Here is a 25,299-nt window from a genome sequence, read left to right on the forward strand (position 1 = left end):
GCAAGGAAATTTCGATGCGTCATTCCTACTTGGCAATGGCCCTCAGCAGAGCAGTCTTAAATATCTTTGGTAAATAGTCTTCAAATGGCAATGGAAAGTCTAGGGTTTCGATTCAGAATAGGATAGGCATGCTATAATCTTCCCTAAGACTGGACCTCTGAATCTTGGCACAGTGGCACATGCCTGTATTTCCAGGCATGTACCACTGGACAGGCTGAGGTAGGAAGGTCGCAGGTTAAAGGTCAGCAATTTCCTTTGTCTCAAAGTAAGAAAGGGCTGGGGATATTGTTCAGTTGTAAGGCACCCCTGAATTCAACCTCCAGTACCCCCTGCCCCAAAGGGCTAAACCCCTGAAAACTTCTGATCAGCATTTGTTTACTCAGTGGTGTTTCTCTGGCTTTCCACTCGTGGCTCAGTCATGTCTCTTAGAACAGCTTTTAAAGATGTGAAAGGGGAGAAATTAGGACTTCTGATCACCTAGGTTGCCGCAGTCCAGCTGCAGCAGAATAACCTGGGGGGGGGGGACACGAACAACTTGTGTACATTGATACAGCAGGAGTGGGAGCCATTTATTGTAGGACAGGAGGGGTATATATGCATTACACACAGCTTATCTTAATTAACATAAACTAGATACAGCAGTCAACTAATAGGGAATCTCCACACTTAATGGCTCGCTGGCGTTACTTCACAAACCACTCCCTCTTGCAAAATGCCAGGCGCCATCTTGACTTGTTTACACACCCTAACACTAGGTATCAACTAGTTGATGTAGTTACTCCTCACTCTTGTTTTTCCAGAGAATTGCCAAAGGTATTAAAGTAAAGGGTACTCAACAAACTGTTATTTATACATTGCCATAATGCATTTAGGAACACAAACATGGGTATCAAATTGTCAGTATTAGAATCGAGATAATCCTCTGCCATATTCTACCACTTCAGCTCTGGACATGTTATTTAATATCCTCTGGTAACTCTGTTTCCTCAATTGTAGAATTAGAATAGTAATAATACCACCTCATAGTGTTTTCGGGAGGATAAAATGATACTGTTTTGAATGCAACCAAGATCATCAAGTGAGCAAATAAAATCTGGTTAAGTGGCAAAAATAGGTATCATAAAGTTAATATGTTAAAGTTCACATAATTTGCTGAAATAAGAAATCCCTCAGATTCTCACATAGAAGCCTTTTATTTTATATAATTTGAACATACTGGAATTTGCATTAGATTGAGAAAAGTAGATTGCTACTTGGCCTTTTGGTTAAGATAAAATATAGATTGAGAAAAAATAGAAATGCTTAGAGTAACAAGAAATTACAGGTGGTAAAGAGAAAAAAATGATAAAAATTAGGTATTATTCTAAAAAATAGTAATATTTTTACTATTTTTACTGGTCAAGGTGGAGCACACCTATAATCCTAGCTACTTGGGAGGCTGAGGCAGAAGGATCCTGAGTTTGAGGGCAGTTTGGGTAACAGTAAGACAGCCCCCTGTCCAATCTCAAAAGTAAAAAAAAGGAAAAATACAAAATCCATAATGGTATCTAGTATAAGGGGTAAGGGCAGCTTTTTGCAGTGAATAATGCCTGGAGCATTACTTTATAAGTGGACCGGTTTGGCAGTTTGCATAGAGCTGTTGAGTTTTCGTTTTGCTTTCTATTTATTAATCTACTTCTTGCATGCCTTTGAGAAAAGTCTGTGAAAGGATTTTAAGAGTGTCTATCTCACTTATTTCTCCTCAGTCCAGATATGTTAAAGAGAAGGCCTAGAGTAATTTCTTCTACTACAGACTTAACATTACAGATTATTGTCTTATTCTGTTAATTTAAATTGTATGTAGTACATGTTTTGTACAATCTGGTTTGAAGAGAAGTGAGAATTATTTTGTGTCTTCAAGTGTGAAAGTGTAAGTACATTTATGAAAGAATGCATTAAGAAAACTGCAGCATAGTCGGTTATGGTTCATTAGCAGATTTTATAGATTTTAAAATACGAAGGCATTTCTCTGTTGTCCAACAATAATTTTTTATATTTTATATAACACACAAGTGTTTCTTTGTTATGTTTTGGTTGTGTGCCCCCCCTCCAGTACTGGGAATAGAACCCTTGGGTACACTACCACTGAGCTATACTTAGCCTCTTTTTGTTGTTGTTGTTAGATATACATGACAGTAGAGTGTATTTTGACATATCATACATACATGGAGTATAACTTCCCATTCTTGTGGTTGTACCTGATGGTGAATTATACTGGTTGGGTATTTATGTATGAACATAGGAAAGTTATGTGCGATTCATTCTACCGTCTTTCCTATTCCCATCCCCTCTCTCTAGCCTCTTTTTATTTTAAGAGAGAATCTTACTTAGTATCCATATCTGGCCTCACATTTGCTGTCTTCCTCCCTTAATTTCCCAAGTAGCTGGGATTACAGGCATGTGCTACTACAATCAGCTTGGAAGGAGATTGGTTACTTGCAAATACTATGTAACTGGGAGTGGAATGCCTTGAGAGTGTAGAAGCACTGAATGTATACCTAATTTTATTATTGTGCTAAAGAATAATTCTGATCAGTTGATAAAATCTGATTTTTTTTTACTCATGTGTAACTTTCCCTTGTATTTACAACTAGAATTCCATATCATTTGAAATAGAGAATAACTTCTGTGTCTATTGTATAAGTTTTTCACTTGAAGATGCTATTGGTAGTATTTTTTAAACTCTGTAAGTGAAATCATTTTAATGAATTGATTTTAAATATTAAGAATTTTAAATTTAAAAAATGAAATAAAGTAAATAAGAAATAAAGAGTAATGCATATATTGAGGGTAAGTATTTATTTCATGGACCACATCAAACTGAAAACCTTTTGCTCAGCAGAGGAAACAGTTATAAGAGTGAAAACACAACCTGCAGAATGGGAGAATATATTTGTAAACCATTTATCAGATAAGGGGTTAATATCCTGAATATGTAGGAACTCCTACAACTTAATAATAACAAACAGCTCAATTAAAATATGGGCAATGGATTCGAATAAACATTTCTCCACAGAAAATACTCAGATGACCAACAATTACATGAAAAGATGCTCAGCATCACTAATCATTCAAGGAAATGTAGATCAAAACCCCAGTGAGATATCATTTTACACCTGTTAGGATAACCACTATTAAACAAACAAAAAACCCAGAAAATAAGAAAAGTTAGGAAAGATGTGGAAAACTGGAACCCTTGCATTGTTGGTGGGATTGTAAAATGGTGCAGCTATTATAAACAGTGTAGAAATCATTCAAAATATTAAAAACAGTAGTATGTGATTCAGTGATCCCACTTTTGAGTAAGTTTCACAAAAGGATTGAAAACAGCATCTGGAAGAGATGTCTGCAGCCCCATATTCATTGAAGCATTAGTCACAGTAACCAAAATATGGAAGGAACCTAAATGTCCATCACCTAAGAATGGATAAAGTAAAGAATGCATTTTGGAATATTATTCAGCTTTAAAAAAGAAGGAATTACTATTAGGCTACATCATGGTTGAACCTTGAGGACATTAATATGTTAAGTGAAGTAAGACAATCACAAAAAAAGAAATGCTACCTGATTCTACTGATATGACATAGCTAAAGAAGTCAAACTCATAAAACAAAGCAGAGTGGTGGTTGCTAAGGCCTACAGGAAGGTAGAAACAAGGGGTGGCTGGTCAGTGAGTATAGAGTTGCAAGATGAAAAAGTTCTAGGCTGGGTGTGTTGGTGCATGCCTGTAATCCCAGAGCCTACAGAGGCCGAGGCAGGAGGATTGCAAGTTCAAAGACAGACTCAGCAACTTAGTGAAGCCCTGTCTCAAAATTAAAAAGTAAAAAAGGGGATGTGGCTGATTGGTTAAGTGACCCTGGGTTCAATCCCCAGTACCAAAAATAAAAAAGAAAAAGAAAAAGTTCTAGAGATACGTTGTACAACAGAGTGCACATAGTTAAAAGTACTGTACTATATGGTTAAAAAATCAAGAGAAAATTTATTATGTATTTTTAACCATGGTTTTGAAAATATAAAAATCATTAGAAGTGTATATGACAAAATGTTATCATTGTTCTTATCTCTGAAAGGTGAGATCACACATTTAAAAAATTTTTAGATTTATTGTGTAAACCTTTTATACTGAGAAAAAAATACAAAAACATCCTTACTTTTTATTAGCTTTATACTGCTTTAATTTTTTTTCTTAAAAATTTCCTCTTTTTGTAGACCTTTGATATGGGTTTTGTATAGAGAAACACTATTTTTTCTATTAGGGGATCTTATTTCTTAAGTAATAAATAGCCCATAGTGATGAAGAAAAAGAACTTGGTGGGCTGGGGCTGGGGCTCAGCAGTAGTGCTCTTGCCTGGCGTGAGGCACTGGGTTTGATTCTCAGCATCGCATGTAAATAAAAGTCTATCAACATCTAAAAATATATTTTTAAAAAACTTGGTAATGTAGTTCAGTTAACAGAACACTAAGCACTGTATAAATGTTTACCAACATTAACTGCTACATTCGCAAGGGTGCCTAGTACTCCGAAGACATATATTGCTGCTAAAGAAGTATATGTGCCTTACTGATTGAATTCAAATGACTAAAGAACTATTTTGCAGAGGCTTTAATCCTGAACTTTTCTAAATCAAAAATAACTTTTAAATGGATTTTGAATATGTGGGCTTTATTGATGTACAAATAATGAAGCTAAAAGTGCTTTTATTGGCCCTCTGGGGAGTAATTGAATGGTACAGAATATCATATTTATGTAATATGCCCCTCATGTTTCTAAAAAATGATGAAGCAGATATTGTTAGAATTTCTAATCTCATAGTTGGTAACTTTATGTTCTAGGATTTAAAACCTGTTTATGCCTTTCTTATAATTAACCTCCCATCCCCCATTTGCATCACCAGTTTCTTCCTCCCCATTGGATCATTTTTCCTTACCTCATACTTGTTTCCTAGCCCTTTCCAGTGAGATGTTTATCTCCCTAACTCCACTGAAGCTATTCCAATGTTACTAACAACTTCTATCCTGCCAAATCCAGTAGAGATTTTTCTGTTCTTCCTACTTGACCTTTTACCAACCTTTAAAGTAGTTGTTACTGTTGCCTTTTAAAAAGTATTTTGTGTACTTTCCATTTGGCATCTTACATGCTCCTGTTTACTTTCTCTGTGTGTGTTTATTCAGTCTTCTTTGATGGTAGTACCTCCTCTTCCTCTTTACTTCTAGGTGTTGGAGTCCCTCTCAACCCTAAGCACCAGTGGCTCTTTTTGTCTCCAATGCTTACACCTCCCATCAGCTCTTCAGAATTATATGCTAATTGCTTCCTTAACAACTATACCAGAATGTCCAGTAGGCAAATTTAACATGTCCAAATCAAAACCCTTGGTTCCTCTTTTTTTCTTTCCTTGTTCAGTCTTCCCCCATTTTAATAAAATTTAATAAATATTATAATAAAATATAATAAATATTATCACCCAAATTAATCATACCAAAAATCTCAGAGTGATTCGTTTCTTCTCTTCATACCCACAATGAATTCACCAAGTTTTATTTGTTTTGGTTTTAGAATCTTCATTAATTTGACTACTACTTATAACTTCCTATGTGTCTATCCTAAATATGGTACAATAACTTCCTAACATTTCCCTTATCCCCCTATAACTTACTTGTTATTAGAATGATCTTCAGTTAGATCATGTCAGTTCTCTTGCTGAAACCTCTGAGTAATTTCCCAACACATTGATAATAAAATCCAAGGCTCTTGCCTACAAAATCCTACTTTTTTAAAAAATTTGTTCTTCTTAAGTATATATGACATTGCAAGTATTTTGACATATTATACATACATGGAGTACAACTTACTCTAACTAGGATCCTATTGTGGTTGTATACAATGTGATTTTTTATCAGTCATGTATTCATATATGAACACAGGAAAGTTATGTCCCATTCATTCTACTGTCTTTCTTATTCTCATCCCCTCTCCTTTCCCTTCATTCCTCTTTGTCTAATGCAATGAACTTCTATACTTCTGTTCCCCACCCCTTTATTGTGTATTAGCATATTGAGTACTGCATATCAGAGAGAATATTCTGCCTTTGTTTTTTTGGGATTGGCTTATTTCACTTAGCATGATAGCCTCCAGTTCCGTCCATTTACTGACAAATGCCATAATTCTTCTTTATGGCTGAGTAATATTCCATTTTGTATATATACCACATTTTCTTTATTTATGTGTTGAGGGATACCTAGGTTGGTTCCATAGTTTAGCTATTAGAGTTGAGGTGCTATAAACATTGATGTGGCCGCATCACTGTAGTATGCTGATTTTAAGTCCTTTGGGTATATACCAAGGAGTGGCATAACTGGGTCAAATGGTGGTTCCATTCCAAGTTTAGGAATGTTTGTACTTCTTTCCAGAGAGATTGTATCAATTTGCAGTCCCATCAGCAATTTATGAGTGTACCTTTCTCCCCGCACCCTCACCAACATTTATTTGTATTCTTGATAATTGCCATTCTCAGTGGAGAGAGATGAAATCTCACTGTAGTTTTAATTTCCATTTCTCTAATTGTTAGAGATGTTGAACATTTTTTCATATATTTGTTAACTATTTGTATTTCTTCTGTAAAGTGTCTGTTCAGTTCCTTTGCCCATTTATTGATTGGGTTATTTATTTATTTTTGATGTCAAGGTTTTGAGTTCTTTATATATCCTGGAGATGACTTTCTATCTGAGGTGCAGGGAGGGAAGAACAGTGGAATTTTTTTTTGAGGATATGGCTATAATTTAAAAGCATTTAATTATCTTAGTGTAGAATGCAGAAGTCTTTTGGTTTGCTTTTGTTATACAATATATTTTACATTTAATTGTAAATATATTGAATTTCCTTTAAGACACTTTCATTTCCTTACAAGTGGGCATTTATACTGATGAACCAGGCATCTCTTAATTTTGCTGGTTTGTAATTAGACCAATGAGGATAAAGAATGCTCTTGAGGCCTGGGGTTGTGGCTCAGGGGTAGAGTGTTTGTCTACCATGTCCAAGGTCCTGGGTTTGATCCTCAGCACCACATAAAAATAAATAAAATAAAGGTATTGTGTCTAACTACAACTAAAAAATAAATATTTTTTTAAAAAGAATGTTCTTGATAGTATAGTAAAACAAAAACAAAACCTATTTATTTATTTATCTGTTGTTTTTGGTACTGGGACTTGAACCAAGGGAAACTTGACACTGAGCTACATCCCCCGCCCTTTTTTTTTTTTATTTTTATTTATTTTTATTTTGAGACAAGGTCTCATTAAGTTAGGGCCTCACTAAATTGATGAGGCTGGCCTTGAGTTTGAAAAGTTGCTGGGATTACAAGGGTGTGCCTAGCATGGAAGTTGCTTTCTTTTTCTAAATCTAAGGCACTCCACTATTTCAGATAATAAGCTCAAAACCCTCACTTTCAGGGGGAGAAAAAGTTACATTGGAAAAAAATGCTCCTAAATTTGTTGAGGACAACTTTTATCTCATGGGAGTGTTGTCGAATTGGTCTTTTGGATTTATGAAGCATTAAAGACTTTTTTGAAACCTTTAAAAAATCATTATGAATTTAGGGAACATTAAAGTGTTTAGAGATAAGCTTGTCTATCTATATATATGCTTATGCTTTGGTTGATTTTCTGATTTGGTGTATTCCCATGTTTTTGAGGCCAACAAGACGAGGAAAAGCAGATTGTGTTTGTTCCTGTGGCATCAGGGATACAGCAAGATCTTAGTGTTATAATATTAGAAATGTAACGTGGGCCACAAATGTGAACCACATATGTAATTTTAAATTTTCTAGAAACCATTTTTAAAAGTACATAAGTAAACAGATGAAGTTAAAATTTTAATGTTTTATTTGACCTAGTATATCCAGAATTGTATCATTTCAATATATAAAAATGAGATTTTTAAATCCCCCCCCCCCCCGTTTTTTTTGTACCAAGTCTTTAAAATCCAGGTATGCTTCATATGCACAGCACATCTCAGTTCAGGCCATCTACATTTCCAGTGCTCAGTAGCTGCTTGTGGATAGTATATTCAACAGTGTAGTCCTAGATCATTCTTAGACCAAGAAGTAGAGATTGCTCAGCATTCTGAAATATTTTAGGGTAATTTCCATCATCGGGTATTGTGTGCTGCTGGTTTTATTATGCTGTCAGGTACATTAAAAAGTTCCCCTCCTTTCTCCACTCATCATTTCTCTACTTACAGTAATTTTACCCAATAAAGATCTGTTTATCAGTGTTCATTGCTTTTGCTTTCTCTTGTATCAGTTTACTGTAATGTCCTAGTTTACCAAAATAAATTGTCTATAAATTTTAGTGATTTTTGTTTTTAATTGCAAAATTAGTCCATGTTAGTTGTAAAAAAATTAAACAATACTGTGATAAAGGTAGTATAAAAAATAGTAATCCTTGGGCTGGGGCTATATCTCAGTGGCAGAGCACTTGCCTAGCATGTGAGGCACTTGGTATGATCCTTAGCATAAAAATAAACAAATAAAGGCATGCTGTCCATTTACAACTACAACATTTTTTTAAAAATAGTAACTCTTTAAAATTATTTTTTCCTCATTCATTTATTGCTCTCCAAGTTATAACCCCTGTTAGCAGTTGAAATAATCTTTTTCTCCTTAGGAATGTACATTTATGAGAAACTCTTGCCAGTTGAGAAAATTGGTACTTGGAAAACATTTCTTAAAAATTGGCCTATTTAAAAGTGGAGACTAATGTTTTTTGATTATTAGCTTTAGAAAAAAAATTTATTAGAGATGACCTTCAGAAATGGAAACATTTATTTTACCATATAGTTCACAAAATGTAGGTTGTAGTTGTAGCTGTGCTGATTCTCAGAATTAATAAAGAATGGGGCCTGGGGGTTGTGGCTCAGTGGGTACAGTGTGTGCTTAGCATTTGTGAAGCTCTGGATTTAATCCCCTGGGTGAATAAAAGAATGATATGATATTTTCTGGGCATAATTTTTCCAATAAAATTGGTGATAGTCTGATAGCATACTTTATTTTGTCTTCAGTTTTCCTAGCATTCATCATATGGACCAAGCTAGTGCATCAGTTTTTTCAAAAGTGTTAAAGGATTTACCAGTTTCTCAAGAGATTTTCTTAATCCCTTGTTATTTCCTTTTTTTTCTTGATTCCTGTTGTAGCTTATTCTGTTGAATTTCCCCTTTTAGCTGTGAGATGAGTATCTTTTTCAGTATTTTCATAGTCTTCATGAAATTTCACATTCTTTTCAGGATTGAATTTTCATGTTACAATTGGTTGCATTGAATTTACTTTGTATTATTACATGTTTACAACATTGATCTATTATTGGGAGAAGGATGGATAAAGCTAGGATATATAAGCAAGTAGATGTTAGTGTCCAGTAATGGATTTTACAAGCAGCCAGTACACGTTGTAATATTTTAAGTACTTTTGACTCCCTTGGAAACTTAAAACTTATGGAATTCAATTGCCTACTGAATAGCTAACTTCTATAGAGACTTTACCATGCCTGACAAATTTTTATACATGTACAATCTTATTTAATCTGCTTGAAATACGTTTTTTTATTCTCATTTTATGTTTTGAGTAAACTTGAGGCTTAGTAACTTACACCACACCTGATTACTTTTCTTTTTTAAATTGGTGCATTATAGTTGTCATGATGGTGGGATTTGTTTTTATGTATTAGTATGTGCATACAATATAACAATACGGTTTGGCCAGTATTACTCCACAGCACTTCTTAGCCCCAGCCCCTTTCCTCTGTTCTACTGATGATACTGGTGTTGAGTCAGGTTGGAATCCCATTTCAAGATTGAACACCCAAGAAACGCTGAGGCAAGAGCAAAAGTTTTATTTGAAAGATAGAACACACAGAGAGACTCCTGCAGAAGAGGGGACCCAAGGTGTTGCCTGAGAGAGTGGAGATGTCCTGCCCCTTTTATATATTTTTGATTTCCTTTGTTCTCTCTCCACCCATCCTGCCTATTTGACCCAAAAGATAAGAGTGACCTAAGAGCAGGAATGAAGCCACCCACAGGTACAGGCGGGAAGGGAGCCAACCAGAGGCTACTCGTTAACAACCCCTTGCAGGGAGAAACTGTTCTCTGGAGACATGTAACCTTGGCAATGGATTGGAGGAGGAGAAGAGTTCTGAAGGTATTAGTACTTTATTTTCTCTTGGATCAGCCCTCATCTTCCTGACCCAATCATTCATTACCTACACTGACTGTCCTTTTGCCCCAGCCTCACAGATCTCCCTTTGCTTTTTTTTTTTTTTTTTTATTGGTTGTTCACAACATTACAAAGCTCTTGACATATCATATTTCATACATTAGATTGAAGTGGGTTATGAACTCCCAATTTTACCCCAAATGCAGATTGCAGAATCACGTCGGTTACACATCCACAATTTTACATAATGCCCTATTAGTAATTGTTGTATTCTGCTACCTTTCCTATCCCCTACTATCCCCCCTCCCCTCCTCTCCCATCTTCTCTCTCTACCCCATCTACTGTAATTCATTTCTCTCCTTGTTTATTTTCCCATTCCCCTCACAACCTCTTATATGTAATTTTGTATAGCAATGAGGGTCTCCCTTCATTTCCATGCAATTTCCCTTTTCTCTCCCTTTCCCTCCCATCTCATGTCTCTGTTTAATGTTAATCTTTTCTTCCTGCTCTTCCTCCCTGCTCTGTTCATAGTTGCTCTCATTATATCAAAGAAGACATTTGTTATTTGTTTTTTAGGGATTGGCTGGCTTCACTAAGCATAATCTGCTCTAGTGCCATCCATTTCCCTGCAAATTCTATGATTTTGTCATTTTTTATTGCTGCATAGTACTCCATTGTGTATAGATGCCACATTTTTTTTATCCATTCATCTATTGAAGGGCATCTGGGTTGGTTCCACAGTCTAGCTATTGTGAATTGTGCTGCTATGAACATCGATGTGGCAGTATCCCTGTAGCATGCTCTTTTAAGGTCTTCAGGGAATAGTCCGAGAAGGGCAATAGCAGGGTCAAATGGTGGTTCCATTCCCAGCTTTCCCAGGAATCTCCAAACTGCTTTCCAAATTGGCTGCACCAATTTGCAGTCCCACCAGCAATGTACAAGTGTACCCTTTTCTCCACATCCTCGCCAGCACTTGTTGTTGTTTGACTTCATAGTGGCTGCCAATCTTACTGGAGTGAGATGGTATCTTAGGGTGGTTTTGATTTGCATTTCTCTGACTGCTAGAGATGGTGAGCATTTTTTCATGTACTTGTTGATTGATTGTATATCCTCCTCTGAGAAGTGTCTGTTCAGGTCCTTGGCCCATTTGTTGATTGGGTTATTTGTTTTCTTATTGTCTAATTTTTTGAGTTCTTTGTATACTCTGGATATTAGGGCTGTATCTGAAGTGTGAGGAGTAAAAATTTGTTCCCAGGATGTAGGCTCCCTATTTACCTCTCTTATTGTTTCTCTTGCTGAGAAAAAACTTTTTAGTTTAAGTAAGTCCCATTTGTTGATTCTTGTTATTAACTCTTGTGCTATGGGTGTCCTATTAAGGAATTTGGAGCCCAACCCCACAATATGTAGATCTGAGCCAACTTTTTCTTCTATCAGACGCAGAGTCTCTGATTTGATATCAAGCTCCTTGATCCATTTTGAGTTAACTTTTGTGCATGGCGAGAGAAAGGGATTCAGTTTCATTTTGTTGCATATGGATTTCCAGTTTTCCCAACACCATTTGTTGAAGATGCTATCCTTCCTCAGGTAAAAGTACCTGATAACATAACTTTTAAAAATCACATAAAAGTTTGGCAAAATTAGGAGGAGAGGTCAAATCCACAAACAGTAGATAGTTAATTAAGGATATGATTTGAATAATACTTTTTTTTTTTTTTTTTTTGGTGGTGCTAAAGATGGAACCCCAGGGACTTGTGCATGCTAGCTAGGCAAATGTTCTGCCACACTGTTAAACCCCTACACAGTACTTTAGCTCATTTATATGATTTTTTTTAAGACAAAGATGAGATATTGACCAAAATTAACCATTTACTAGACCATGAAAACAAAAGTCAACAAATTTTAAAGATCTGGTCTCATTTAGACTACAGTGTAATCAACTTGGAAATCAAGTTAATATATACAAAAAAAAAATCAGAATTAACAAGAAACAGTGAAATGTCTTAGTGCCCAGATTGTGATTTTAAAATAACTATTTTTCACTGAAATGAAACAGGGCTTTGTGAAATGACTGATTCCAACTTTTAGTAATCTTACATAAGATGTCATACTGGAAAGCATGAAACTATAAAAAAAAAACCCAAAACACTGGGGGTTATGTCAGAATTGAAGGGGCTGCCATTAGCCAAAGATAGTTAATGGATTGAAACAGAGCAAATATGTAAAAATCCATAAGGGATTTTTTGTTGTTGTTATTTGCTTTGTTTTGTTAAGACAAAATAATTATATTTTTCATCTTTGGAGGATTCCAAATGACCAGTTCATTCAGAAACTGCTTAAGAAACATTCTGTCTTACCTATATAAGATCTACCTTTGAGTCACAAAATAGTTTATGAAAGTTCATTCTGAAATCCCAGCTAACATATCCAGAAAGTGGGAGTTCATAACCCACTTCAATCTAATGTCATAAGTTTGTAAAACCTGATGAAATATCTGTCATAAGTTTGTAAAACCTGATGAAATAGTCTATCTTGGCATTTTTTTTTCTTTTCTTTCCTTTTTTTTAAAAATCAGCATTTTTCATCAAAGGTTGCTAAAACTTTTAGGTGAAAGGTTGGTGGGCAGTTTTATAATGGTAGTTCAGGCTAACAGTGCCTGGGTCAACTGATCAATGTTAGCATTACAAAAAGGAGACAATCAGGTTTTGTGCTCCCTGATGTGATACAATAGGAAGTTTATAGCACCAGCTATGAAGAATGCTTGCTATAAAAACATTGAATCCAAGTCCAATTAAGCTTCTAGGATCAAACACCACTTTTCTAAAAGTACAGAAACTGTAAGAACTTAATTTAAAAACACCATGAACATGCAGTCATCAAAATTCAGAATGTGGGACATTAGAACAAATAACATTTTCTTAAGTGTCAGTACTGGAAAATACAATAGATTGGTGGACATCAGTAGATTGAAAGGTCAGAGCAACCTGTAGTTCCTTTTGGATCCTGATTTTAAAAAAACTGAGCTTTCAAAAAAATAATGAGAGGCAATTGGTAGAATTTGAATGCTGGATATACGACACTAGAAAGAATTCTTTCTTTTTTAAAAAGGTGAAATTTGGTATTCTAATTTGGTTGTATTTTTAAAACTTTTATTAAATATATATACTGAAATATTTAAAGGTGAAATGAAATAATATCTGGGAATTACTTAAAATAATACAGTAGTTGAGAAGTGTGCATAGATAAAATGAAGAAACATTAACTGTAATTTGAACCTGGGTGATGGGTGTTTGGCAGTTCATTGTAATATTTTCTCTATTTTATGTTTGAAAATCTTTTGTAATACAAATAAAAGTAGCAATTACAAATAACTTTGGGTTATAGCCAGTGAAATCACTGACTGAAGAAGGTAATAAAACATAAATAGAATAATCCTAAGGAAAACTGAAGGAAGAAAATAAATATGAGAACAGAAATTAATGAAGTAGAAAAATAAATAGTAGAGATGATCTATAGAACCCAAATTTGGCCCTTTGAAAGATTTATAGGAGAGATTTCTGGCAGGATTGATCAAATACAAAAGAATGAAAATACAAATGAATACTATTAAGAACCAAAATAGAGAACATAATGGCAACTATAGCAAAGATAAAGCAATATATAGCAAGGAAGGACTGTGAGCAACTTTTGTATCAATTAATGTAAAAACTTAGGTCAAAAGGCAAATTTTCTAGAAAAACAGATTTGCCAAACTAGGTCAAGAAGAAAAACTTATCTTTGACATTAAAAATGAGTCATTTTTAAACATCTTCACCAAAAATGTTTCCACGACAGTGCTGCATGTGAGTTCTGCTCACATGGAACAGTAAGCCTTGCTTTACATATAAATACTTAACTAATTTCCTATGTCTTGCAGGAACTTTGATAACCCAATTATGTCATATTCAATAGGAGGAAAAAATCATAGACCAATCATAGACTTGAGTATAGTGTAAAATCCTCAGTCTTGACAAGCCAAATAAACAGCCAGACATTTTTCCTAGCATTGAATGCTCCATGTTTTCCCATTGTTTTGAGATGCCACATTTATTATAAAATGAGTTCCCGTATAGATTTTTGTCCATTTCTGAGGCTTGTGCTTAGATTCTTCTGTTGAATCTTACATTCAAGATAGATTGGTATTTTAATAATGAGAATTGTAATGGTCTGGTAGTATATACTTTATATAAATATCTTTATATTGCATAGTTTGTTGCAAACTATTTTAAAGATGATGTCATCGATAGAACTCAATGTGTACGTCATTTGAGGTATTTCTTTATCCTAAAATTTTTAAAAATATTTTTTTTAAACTTTTTTAAGCTAGTTTTATTAATTAATTTATTTGAGAGAGAGAGAGAGAATATAATATTTATTTTTTGGTTTCGGCAGACACAACATCTTTGTTGGTATGTGGTGCTGAGGATCGAACCCGGGCCGCACGCATGCCAGGCGAGCGCGCTACCGCTTGAGCCACATCCCCAGCCCCTTTTAAAATAATTTAAACAAATTTAAGTTGATGAAGCTTAAAGATATCTTCTGAAAATAGATTTGAAGTAAATATATTGCCTAAATATTTCCCTTGCCTTTATATTTTGTTTATTAATATGTATAAATTAATTGTGTCTTGATTCCTCCTCAAAGGAATTTGAGATGACTTTAAAAAGTGACAGAGGAGTAAATACTACCAGATATGCAGATATCTGGAATGGATTAATCTTTACATTTGAACACCAAACTAAATTTTTATTTTTTGTAGAAAAGAGAGCAGAATGAGACACATTCTTGATCTACACAAGGGACCGCATAACTTTGGGAGACATGCTTTTATTCTTTGTTGTTATAAATGGAACACTGGATGATATTTGCCTTACTTTTGATTTTGTAAAAGTTAGAAAATATTTTCCAGGTAGACATTTCTTGTATTGACCAGCCATGGAGAGCTGAGGTTATAACAATGAATCTTAGCATCCATTATAAGTAAATTTTTCTAAAAATTTTATTTATTTTAGTTGTAGGTGGGCACAGTACCTTTAATTTGCTTGTTTATTTTTATGTGGTGCTGAGGTTTGAACCCATTGCCTCACATGTGCTAGGCAAACATTCTACAACTCCAGCCCTTATGGTTTACTTTTGTTTTCAGAATAAGGCCTAGGACTGACTGGTAAATGTAGAGGGACTGCTGGATTTGGAAAAATCATTATTTTGCAACCATCATAATAAAGATTGGATTAGATAAAAATCATCAGATTTAGCATATGGAGTGCTAACTGTAGGGGGATATTTTGATGAAAAAACAGGATATTTGCTTGCTTTGGAAGTGCCACCCCACAGACTGCTTGTTTTCTTACAAGGGAGAAAATGCACAGTAATTTAAGAAATTGGACAACACTGTGACTGGATGATAAAAGTTAAGAGCATCATTGAAGGACAGATGGAAATCATGTGTCTCCAGATGTGATTCCCTGAGTACATATCACCACCTTTGTAGTGTTCTAGTTGAGTATATATAATCTCGGGTTTATCATGGGACATAAGACAAACCTTAAGTGAATAATGTTTTCAAAAAGGGTGGATAGGGGAGCTGTTATTCCAAAATGTCAGTGTCCTAACAGGCTATGGAAATGTTCCCAGAGTATAGGAGGCTAGAGGCTTGAAAATTAGTGTAGCACCTAACCCTAAACTGTATTCTGTATTGGAGAGGGAAATATGCAATAGAAGATATACTTATATTTGATGCAGTAACATTGTATTACATCTGTTTTTTATTAGAACTTTCAATGTTAAATTTGTTGACCTTGATAACTGTATCGTGGTTATAAAAGAGGATATTCCTATTTATAACAAATCACTGTGAAGTATGTAGGGCAAAGGCCCACGATATCTATACTTTGCCATTAAGAATGTTGAGAAGAAAAAAAAATGGCTTTGGTGGAAAGAGGAAGAATGCGTCATAAAAATTTCAACAAAATTTCTTGCAAAAGAAATTTATAAAAATTCAACAAAGCTGTAATAAATTGACAATATCTTTAAAGTCCACAAGATGGTGATACTTCTCCTTTTTTTGTGTCTGTAAGTTATGAAAAAAATGGTCACATCTAGTGGTATATTGGAGTTATCTCCTACTGGCCTGAGAGCTGATAGTTAAAATTTTAGGAAATTTGCACAGATTGTTAAACACAGCTATTATTAAAAATTAACTACATAGGTTTACAATTAAACATTTTATTTTTAAGGGAATAAATACCTAAAACTCATTACTTCTGCATTTTATTTTGATCTGTGCTCTTGAAGTTATTATGTATCTTGTATCGCTGTGGTTGATAATCCTGTATAATAATGTGATTTTATACATCTTTTCCCAACTCCATGTTCAATGATGTCATATCAGTAGCTTGAAAGTAAGCCATATTAAGAATATTTACAGTGCAGACAATGGCAAACACCATAAATCAGGGCTTGATTTATTATTCATTGATTGTCTAGACTTAAAGTGACGGAGAAAATGCTACTAATATAAATGTATCATATCTTTACTATATTGTGAAGAGCTCAAAAATCTGAGGATATATTCTTCCATTATTCAGAAACAATTATGCATCTTAACAAAGAAGTCACATTGTTGACATAATTGACATAGATAAAAATATCAGCCAGTACTCCAAAATACCCTGGGTGAGTTGGTTGATAATTTACCAACCCACTGCTGATCCTGGCACAGTTGAATTCAGTGTTTTGGTAGAAAATAGACAATATTGAATTAGACGGCTGTTCAGCTTTATGAGCATTAAGAAAAAAAGTTTGAGTTTTGAAAGCCATTAGTCATAGCACATAATAATAATTTTAAAATATATAATTTGAAGCCTTTGGTAGGTCTGTTGCAGATTTGAAATAGAATCAAAGAATTTAGGGTTTGATGAATGCTTAAAATTTATCTAGAGCACTTGTCTATAATTATAGATAGAAATTCTGTGTCTTATGTTTGATCATTCATTTATGCTTTATTTAAGTTCTTCTAAAAACAACTCATTATCTGATAATAGCATTGAAGAACTTTAGAAGTAGAGTATTTTCTTATATTGAATTAACCTTTTGTTTTCCTTTAATTTATTCCAGTGGGTTCTGGCACGGAGTTCTGGAGAATCATACAAGTATAGAAATATATAGAAGAGAAATTTTGGCTCTTCCACAGAGCAACCAATTCTTCAGGTATAAAGTTAACTGTAATGTTTTTTTATTTAGTTCTTTAAATCATATTTTTGTACTCTGTAATCAAAGACCATGTTGATTTTTTAAATGTCCTCTTTGCAATTTTTGGTTTTTCTTGGTCTTGTGGACAAAATAGAAGTCTTTAAGTATTTCTTTGTGTAAATTGTACCAAAGACAACTCTTCTGTGCTGTTTTTTTTTTTTTTAAACCCTAAAACAGATTATTGTGTCTGTTGTGTTTTGCCTTCATACTGCCTTCAGCATAGCATTTCAATTTATAGGAATGAGAGTGAATTATAATTTTCTCATTTTTGGTATTTATGAATCCCATCAGTTTTGTGTCAGTTGTGTATTTTATAAATATTTAGTATGTATTGTCTGCATCCATATTGGTAAAATATTGACTCTCAAGGGCTGTGGTCCTCCTTTAAATAACATCCTGCACATTTATTTTTACCCATTATCATTACTGTATTTAATCAGTTGTGAGCCCACTTACTAGTTCTATTACATAGTCTACAATGTACCGTTTTATCCAGAAGTGCGTCAGTGTTTTGTACTGGGAATCCAAACCACAACCTGAGGGATATATTCTATGATCAAGTTAAATATTAGGGATCTAATATTGAATAGGATTCATTAGCCTTTCTATCCCTCTTCCTTCTCTTTCTTTTGAAATATATGTTATAAAATATTAACAGTGGGTTCATATGTGTGTGTAGGGGTGTTTCTTTGATAATATAAAGTACTTCTCTCTGCTCTGGACAAACTGATACCTTCCCACTTCAGAGCATTATTTTGAAGATTAAAGAATAACTCAACATGAAATTACCTAGCATGATTCCTTATATTTATAAAGTTTATTTAATCTTTGTTTAATTTCTTGTTCAGTTCTCTTGATCAGCCATGGTAGCAATTCCAGGCAGTTTTTACTAGTGTGAGTTGTCTCATAATTTTATTATTCTCCACCCTTCTTCTTTTTACCTGGATCTGTTTTATTATGCTGGAAACAAAGATTTGTAGTAGGTCTCTTGACTAAATAGTGCTATGGGCTATGTTTTTTTTTTTTTTTTTAATCTGAAATATTGGGACATGGAAGTGCTTCAAATTTCAGAGCTTTTCGGATTCTTAAATGTTTGTATTGTCTTTATTGGTTAACCATCACTAACTGAAAAATCTGAAATCCTAAACGCTTCAAAATCCAAAACCGAGTTGCTGAAACTCAATAGGTTTAAAATTTTGGAGCATTTTGAACTTTTTAGGATTGAAGATGCTTAACCTTTAATAGAATAATAGTACCTTTCCCCCTTTATTTATTTGTTTGTTTTTTTATTTGTAGTGCTAGGAATTGAACCTTTTCTAGCCTTGCATCTGCTAGAAAAATACTCCACCACTGAGCTACATCCCTAACCCTTTCTTTTCTTCTTTTCCTTTTGAAATAGAATTTTTGCTAAAATGCCCAGACTGGCCTCCAACTCACCATCTTCCTGCCACAGCATCCTGAGAGACTGGGATTACAGTTGTATGCCACCCACCTTGACATATTTTTACTTTTAATTGACACAGAGGAATTGTACATATTTTGGAGGGAAGGTGTGAGATTTCAGTACGTATATACAATATGTAATGATCAAGTCAGGGTAATTGAATGCCCTTCTCTTTTCTGCAGTCTTTTTCTTTCTACAGAATTATAGTTCAAATTGGGCTGGTAGCACAAGCCTCTAATCTCAGTGACTTGGGAGGCTGAGGCAGAAAGTTTGCAAGTTTGAGGCTGGCCTCAACAATTTAGTGAGACCCTGTCTCAAAATCTTAAATAAAATGAAAAGAACCAGAATGTAGCTCAGTGGTAAAGTGCCCTGGATTCAATCCCCAGTACCAAAACAAAACAAAACAAAAACAAACAAACAAAAAAAAACAGGTCAAAAGCCATTTCTTGTAGGAAATGTTCCCTCATTTGTTGTTTATCTTATAGCTGACATTCAAGTTACTCTTTAAAATTATTTTTTATTTATTTGACAAATATGGCTTTTTGGTATCATTCTTGAGTATACTCTTCAAAATAAAAGTCTAAGCTCCTAGAATATGAAAATGGTTGTGTTTATAAGTATTTGATAGGTGGCAGTTACTGATTCATATATCTTTTTTTAAATTCAGCTTAAGACAAAACTACTTGTTAAAAACATAGAGAAGAATTTGGAAGGTAGAGCTCAATGGTTCAGAGATTGAATACAAAAAAAGGGTATTTGTATAGAATTCATGATCTCATGAGAATTTTTTTTTTAATATCCTTAGTGGTACACCTGATAGCATTAATTATTTTATGGCAGGTTTTATTTTATTTTTTTAAACTTGAGGATTTCTACAGGATGGATTACTAGGTCCTCTACCTAATCTTTTAGAATCTCTAAGTTCAATACATTGTAATTAGTTTTTGGTAATTAAATCACTCTCTTTTTTCTTTCAGATTGAAGTTGGTACCATGCAGCAAGAAACAGAGAGATGTAGAGTTCGAGCCAAAAGGCCTGACATGGCACTTTATGTACCTAAAGCTCGAAGGGGTACAGTGCTCCTCAATACATGTGATAAGGAAAAAAGCCATGGTCCTTCTAATTCTGTGATAAAAGAAGAACAGAGAGAAGTTTGTCTGTCCCAAAAGGAGATCTTTGGAGACAAACCTGGAGCTCAACAATTAAGTATTAATCCTGATAGAAAGGAGCATAGTTATAGGGAAGGAAGAAAATCTTCAACAAAAAGAAAAGATACATACCTTCAAAAAAGGAAAAAAGATAAGGTTTGTACTAAGAGAGGAGCCACAGAATCCAGTGAAGTATTATCCCCAGAACATCAGCAAAGAGTTCCAAATACAGAGATTATACCCACTTCCCCTTTACAAAGACAACCAAAGAGCGTGGAGTGTTTGGAGGTTCAAACTACAGTTGTGACAGGACATGAAGGGATACTTCTATCACAGTCTTGTTCAGAAATCACCGAGGCTCAGGTTCTAAAACAACCATTCCAGAATGTAGACTTATGTAACTTCAGTAGACTTGAATCAAGTGGGGAAACTTTTGAAGGCAGAGATTCAGAAAGCGGAATTGAAACTGATGCCAAAGTTGTAGAGATACTATCCCAGTTTCCTAGAGTTTTTACTACTCTATTGAAACCTGAGAATATGAGTATACCAGTAAAACTAAGCTCTGATTCAGAAATTGTACTAGAAGGTTTGCAAACATCAGATGGAATGCTGAAGCTCAGCAATGGAAGCATCCCTACTGTTCCTGGAAGTCCAGATGATGTCATTGATCAAACTTGTATAGACTTTGAAGTTGAGAATATAGGAGATAAAGCCAATGGTACAAATTTCATCTTGTGTCAGAAAGGTATAGATTCCATTCCTGAGACTGTGGGTCTCATCTCTCATAAAATGACTATGGCCAGCAAGTCAGATAGCACAAATGGCATTATGGATCCAGCAGTGATTAGAGAGTATGAGAAGAATAATGTCACTGCTGATGAGTTATGTGTAAAGTGTGAACCTTCTGATACAGTTGTCCTTACTCATGAAACAGATACAGATAATGGATCCAAGAGTATAGGTGATATTACCAGTAAGTCTTGTATGATGGACACTACAGGTGCCATACATGATTATATAACTGTAAGCAGCCCTTGTGTAGTTGGAGTTACACTACCTGATGAAACTTGTAGCAATACAAATAGTTTCTCAAAATATATAGATATAAGTTCAGATGCATCCCCTTTTCATGCTAAAAGTGAGAGTGACTCAGAAAATTTCAGCAGCCTGACTGCTTGCTCTGATATTTATGTTGAGAGTATTTCATCTAGTTTTACAGAGTCAACAGGAAAGTTGATAGAGAGCTTGTCAGATTGTGCTTCCTCCTTACCTATAAAGAAGATTACTGGTAGTAATTGTAACATTTTTTTGGACTCTGAACTCAGTTTGTCAAATGGGACAAAAGTACTTTTAGAGAATGCCTTGGGCAATGATCTGGATAGTATTGGTGATATAACAGAGGCATTACATGAACTAAGAACTGCTGAAGAGTTCAAAACAAAAGAGCAGGATGACTCAGAGAATATAGGCTTTGGTGTATCAGTTCCTGGTGGAGAATCATCTATGGAAACATCCATGGATTTTAACGTAACTGAAACTTCTCAGATAGAGGGAAATACTGCTACTGAAGAGAGCTGGGAATCTATGTTTAACGATGATGGTGATTGCGTGGATCCACGTCTTCTACAAGAGGTATGTTTAATTGAAATTGCTTGATTCTCCGACACTATAAATTGGATAAAACCTAGATTTGGAGATTTTTTAAAAATTGCTTCTAATTAGTTATACATGACAGTAGAAAGCATTTTGACATATTATACATAAATGGAGTATAACTGCTGCTTCTGGTTGTACATGATGTAGAATCACACGAGTCATATAATCATATATGCACTTAGGGTAATAATGTCCAGTTCATTCTACTATCCTTCTTGCTCACATGCTTCCTCCCCTCTCTTCCTCCCCTCTGTCTATTCCAAAGTACCTGTTTCTTCCCTACCCCCCTACCGCCTTAATTATGAATTAGCATCCACATATCAGAGAAAACATTCAGCCTTTGTTTTTTGGGGGGGATTGGCTTATTTCACTTAGCACAATATTCTCTAGTTTCATCCATTTACTGGCAAATAACATAATTTTATTCTTCTTAAAGGCTGGCTGATAGTCCATTGTGTATATACATATACCTCATTTTCTTTGTCCATTCTTCTGTTGAAGGGCACCTAGGTTAGTTCCATAGTTTAGCTGTTGTGAGTTGAGCTGTTATAAACATTGAAGTGGCTGCGTCACTGAAGTCTGCTGATTTTAAATCCTTTGGGTATAAATCAAGGAGTAGGATAGCTGGGTCAAATAGTGGTTCCATTCCAAGTTTTGTAAGGAATGTTCATACTGCTTTCCGTAATGGTTGCACCAATTTGCAGTTCCACTAGCAACGTATTGAATATACCTTTTTTCCCCACATCCTCACCAGCATTTCTTCTTTTTTTTTTTTCATGATGACAGTGTAGGATATTATCTCTCTTTTTTTTTTTAAGCATTTATTCTTGCTTGTATTCTTGATAGATGCCATTCTGACTGGAGTAAGATGAAATCTTAGAGTGTTTTTTATTTACATTTCTTTGGAGGTAATTTTGATAAGACATTTGTGTGTGTTGACACATTCATTCACATTCAATTTAATGTTTTCTGCAGTAACCTAATAGGATTGTATATTGAGAAAAGAGTATCTTGATAGATATTTAAAATTTAACACACAGAATTGAGCTGTATTTGTAATAGCCAACTTCTAAGAGATCTTACTGCATAAACAGAATAATGGATTCAAGCTGTGCATTTAGGAAAGACAGGGAAACTTTCAGTGAGATTTTGGGTGTGTATTTTACATGAACTCATTTGGGGGAAGGAGAATTACAACTGTTATTCATATTTATCTTTTAGTGGATGTTGGAATGTTGTTAGACACTTTGAAGGAAAGGAAGTAGAGAAGGGAAGGGTAAAAATAGTAAAACCACTTCTTTTTTTTCTTATTGTGGGTTCACATAACCTTTGCCGGGAGGGGATAAAATGATTTCCCTGTAACATTCCCACTTATATAAATGAAGACATTTTGCAGAGGGGCACTCAGGAGCACTTGACTACTGAGCTACTTCCCCAACCCTATTTCATATTTTATTTAGAGACAGGTCTCACTGAATTGCTGAGGGCCTCACTGGATTGCTGAGGTTGGCTTTCAGCCTCCCAAGCTGCTGGGTTTACAGGTGTGTGCCGTTGTACACGCCAATGAAAACATTTAAGCTTAGAGATCATACCTTTAGGAAAGGCAGAATCAAGACTTCAGTCTAGTTCTGTCTTAAATCCATCATTTACATTCTTTCTACCAGATCATTTCTCCACCTGAAGGGTTTTGTTTGAACTATTCCAAAGAGACTTTTACATTCTAAGTGATGATCCTTTTGTCTGAGAATTAAACTAGAAAAGTATGTAAGTATAGAAAAATTACCATTTGCCTGTGAAAGAGCCACATGAAACTAAAGAGGCCAACTTGTTGAACAGAACTGACCAAGCAGTCCCAGCTCATTCTTTTGACATTTTAAAAATGTCATTCAAAAGAATGTCCTGTGTTACCTATTGGTCAGATAATAGAGACCATGTCATCCTAAGGATACTGAAAATGACCAGACCACCATAACAATCTTGAGATCACTCTATATCCTTCTCATACCTACCCCTCAGCAAATTTCTTTTAAAAGAAGAGCTGGAGATTCCCAAAATGTATCTCTCATTCTTGAGATGGTCCAAGTTCTCTCTTGAATGTGTATTTACTTTTTAAAATAAACATGTATTCTGACTGGTGCTACATAGCTAAGACCTCTGCTAGTCCTGAGTTGAGTTCCCCCCTTCTCTCTGGGAACTCTTTGGACTCTTCTCCGAAGACAACTTTTCTTCCATGTTATCTTGTGAGAGTTAGAAAATCACTGTTAGGCAGACTTTTGAGATCCAAATCAGGTAAAAAAAAAATACCAATAATGGAGGAAGTTGGGTGAATATAGAGAAGTTATTAAAGGTCAAAGCATTGGGAGAGGACTTAGTTAAGAAAGGAAGCAGTGTTGACAAAAGGGCTTCCTGAGTAGAGAGCACATGTATATATAGGAGAGAAGGAACACCTTCCTGCATTAGAAAGGCATGGCATGCAGAGCATTTTACACATTTTTTATTCAGCAAATATTTATTGAACAGATGGAGATAATAGGGCAGAACTTGGGCTCTCTTTTTTTTTTTTTAGGGGCTTGAAATTACTTGTATACTAGAGGGAAGAGATCAGATGTACAACTCAGTTTTTCAGGTCTAGGTGAAAAAAATAATTTAGGTAACAACTCAGTACTTAAGGAGCATAATAATAGTTAGAGAGAACATTGTCATGACTTAAAGCTGGGAATGGCATGAAAACAGAGTATGTAGCATTTGAAAATGAAGATAGCCAGTGCCTGGATGTCTTTGGAGATGGAGTGAAGTTTCTGTTGAGGGATGAGGATGGATGAAAGCAGAAAAGAGGGAGTTGGGTAGACTGCAGGTAGCACATCCAGTTCCAAACTGGGTTCTCTTCTGCTTTGAGTTTTAGAAAATGTAATAATAGTAATGTTATTAAAAGATGTCACAGATCCATTAACATTGATAGCTCTTTGGTGAGTTTTACTCTTAGTTTATTATTTATATTGTTCCATATATACTAGAGTGCCTACATTAAAATTTTCCAAAACTTAAGAAGTTTGCGCAATTTTCCCAGCTGGCCTATGTTTTTCTTGATAATGGCTAAACTATGGAGTCATATCTAATACTTCTAATAGGTGGGAAGTTATACTGTAGAGTATGTTGTGGCAACTATTGTAAAGCAATTTCCTGTGATATTTGAACTTCTAAAACTGACAAAGGGGGATAGAGCTTAGTTAAGCCATTATTAAACTCCCTAAACTAAAACTCTGGATCAGAGGCTCTAGAGATCACCCATATCTCTTAAAGCCGTGATATGGAATGCTCAGAAAGTTAAGTTGGTAATTGATAAAGGAGATGTTGTTGACATGACTTCTTTTAACCCTCCAAAAACTTGGTACAGGATCACAGGAATTTATTGTTCCATAGAGAAAACTTTGATAGTCCTTGCCACTTCCAGTATTGACCAGCAGATATATTGGTGGGAGAGTTTGTGGGGGTACCAGTAACACTATCAACTGATGATCAGTAT

General features: G+C 34.7%; 2 protein-coding genes across 10 annotated transcripts in view; one reads left to right on the top strand and one right to left on the bottom strand.

The window, feature by feature from the left end:
• Positions 1-25,299, top strand: part of R3HCC1L (R3H domain and coiled-coil containing 1 like) — a 93,961-nt gene that overhangs the window by 38,453 nt on the left and 30,209 nt on the right. For 6 of the 9 annotated variants that reach the window (XR_014019065.1, XM_081268711.1, XM_081268712.1 and 3 more), the window contains 2 exons: positions 17,394-17,486; positions 19,950-21,752. Coding sequence is in view for 8 of the 9 variants with exons in the window: in XM_081268711.1 (XP_081124837.1) it covers positions 19,965-21,752 (1,788 nt within the window). In the remaining variant the exon portion in view is untranslated. The remainder of the gene's footprint in view (positions 1-17,393; positions 17,487-19,949; positions 21,753-25,299) is intronic. The other 3 variants (XM_081268716.1, XM_081268718.1, XM_081268717.1) reach the window with 1 other exon arrangement.
• The window catches only part of LOXL4 (lysyl oxidase like 4), a 110,025-nt gene that overhangs the window by 33,354 nt on the left and 51,372 nt on the right, over positions 1-25,299 (bottom strand). The window lies entirely within an intron of this gene.

The sequence above is a fragment of the Spermophilus citellus genome, assembly GCF_964194105.1.
Source record: "Spermophilus citellus genome assembly, chromosome: 15".
Lineage (NCBI taxonomy): Eukaryota > Metazoa > Chordata > Mammalia > Rodentia > Sciuridae > Spermophilus > Spermophilus citellus.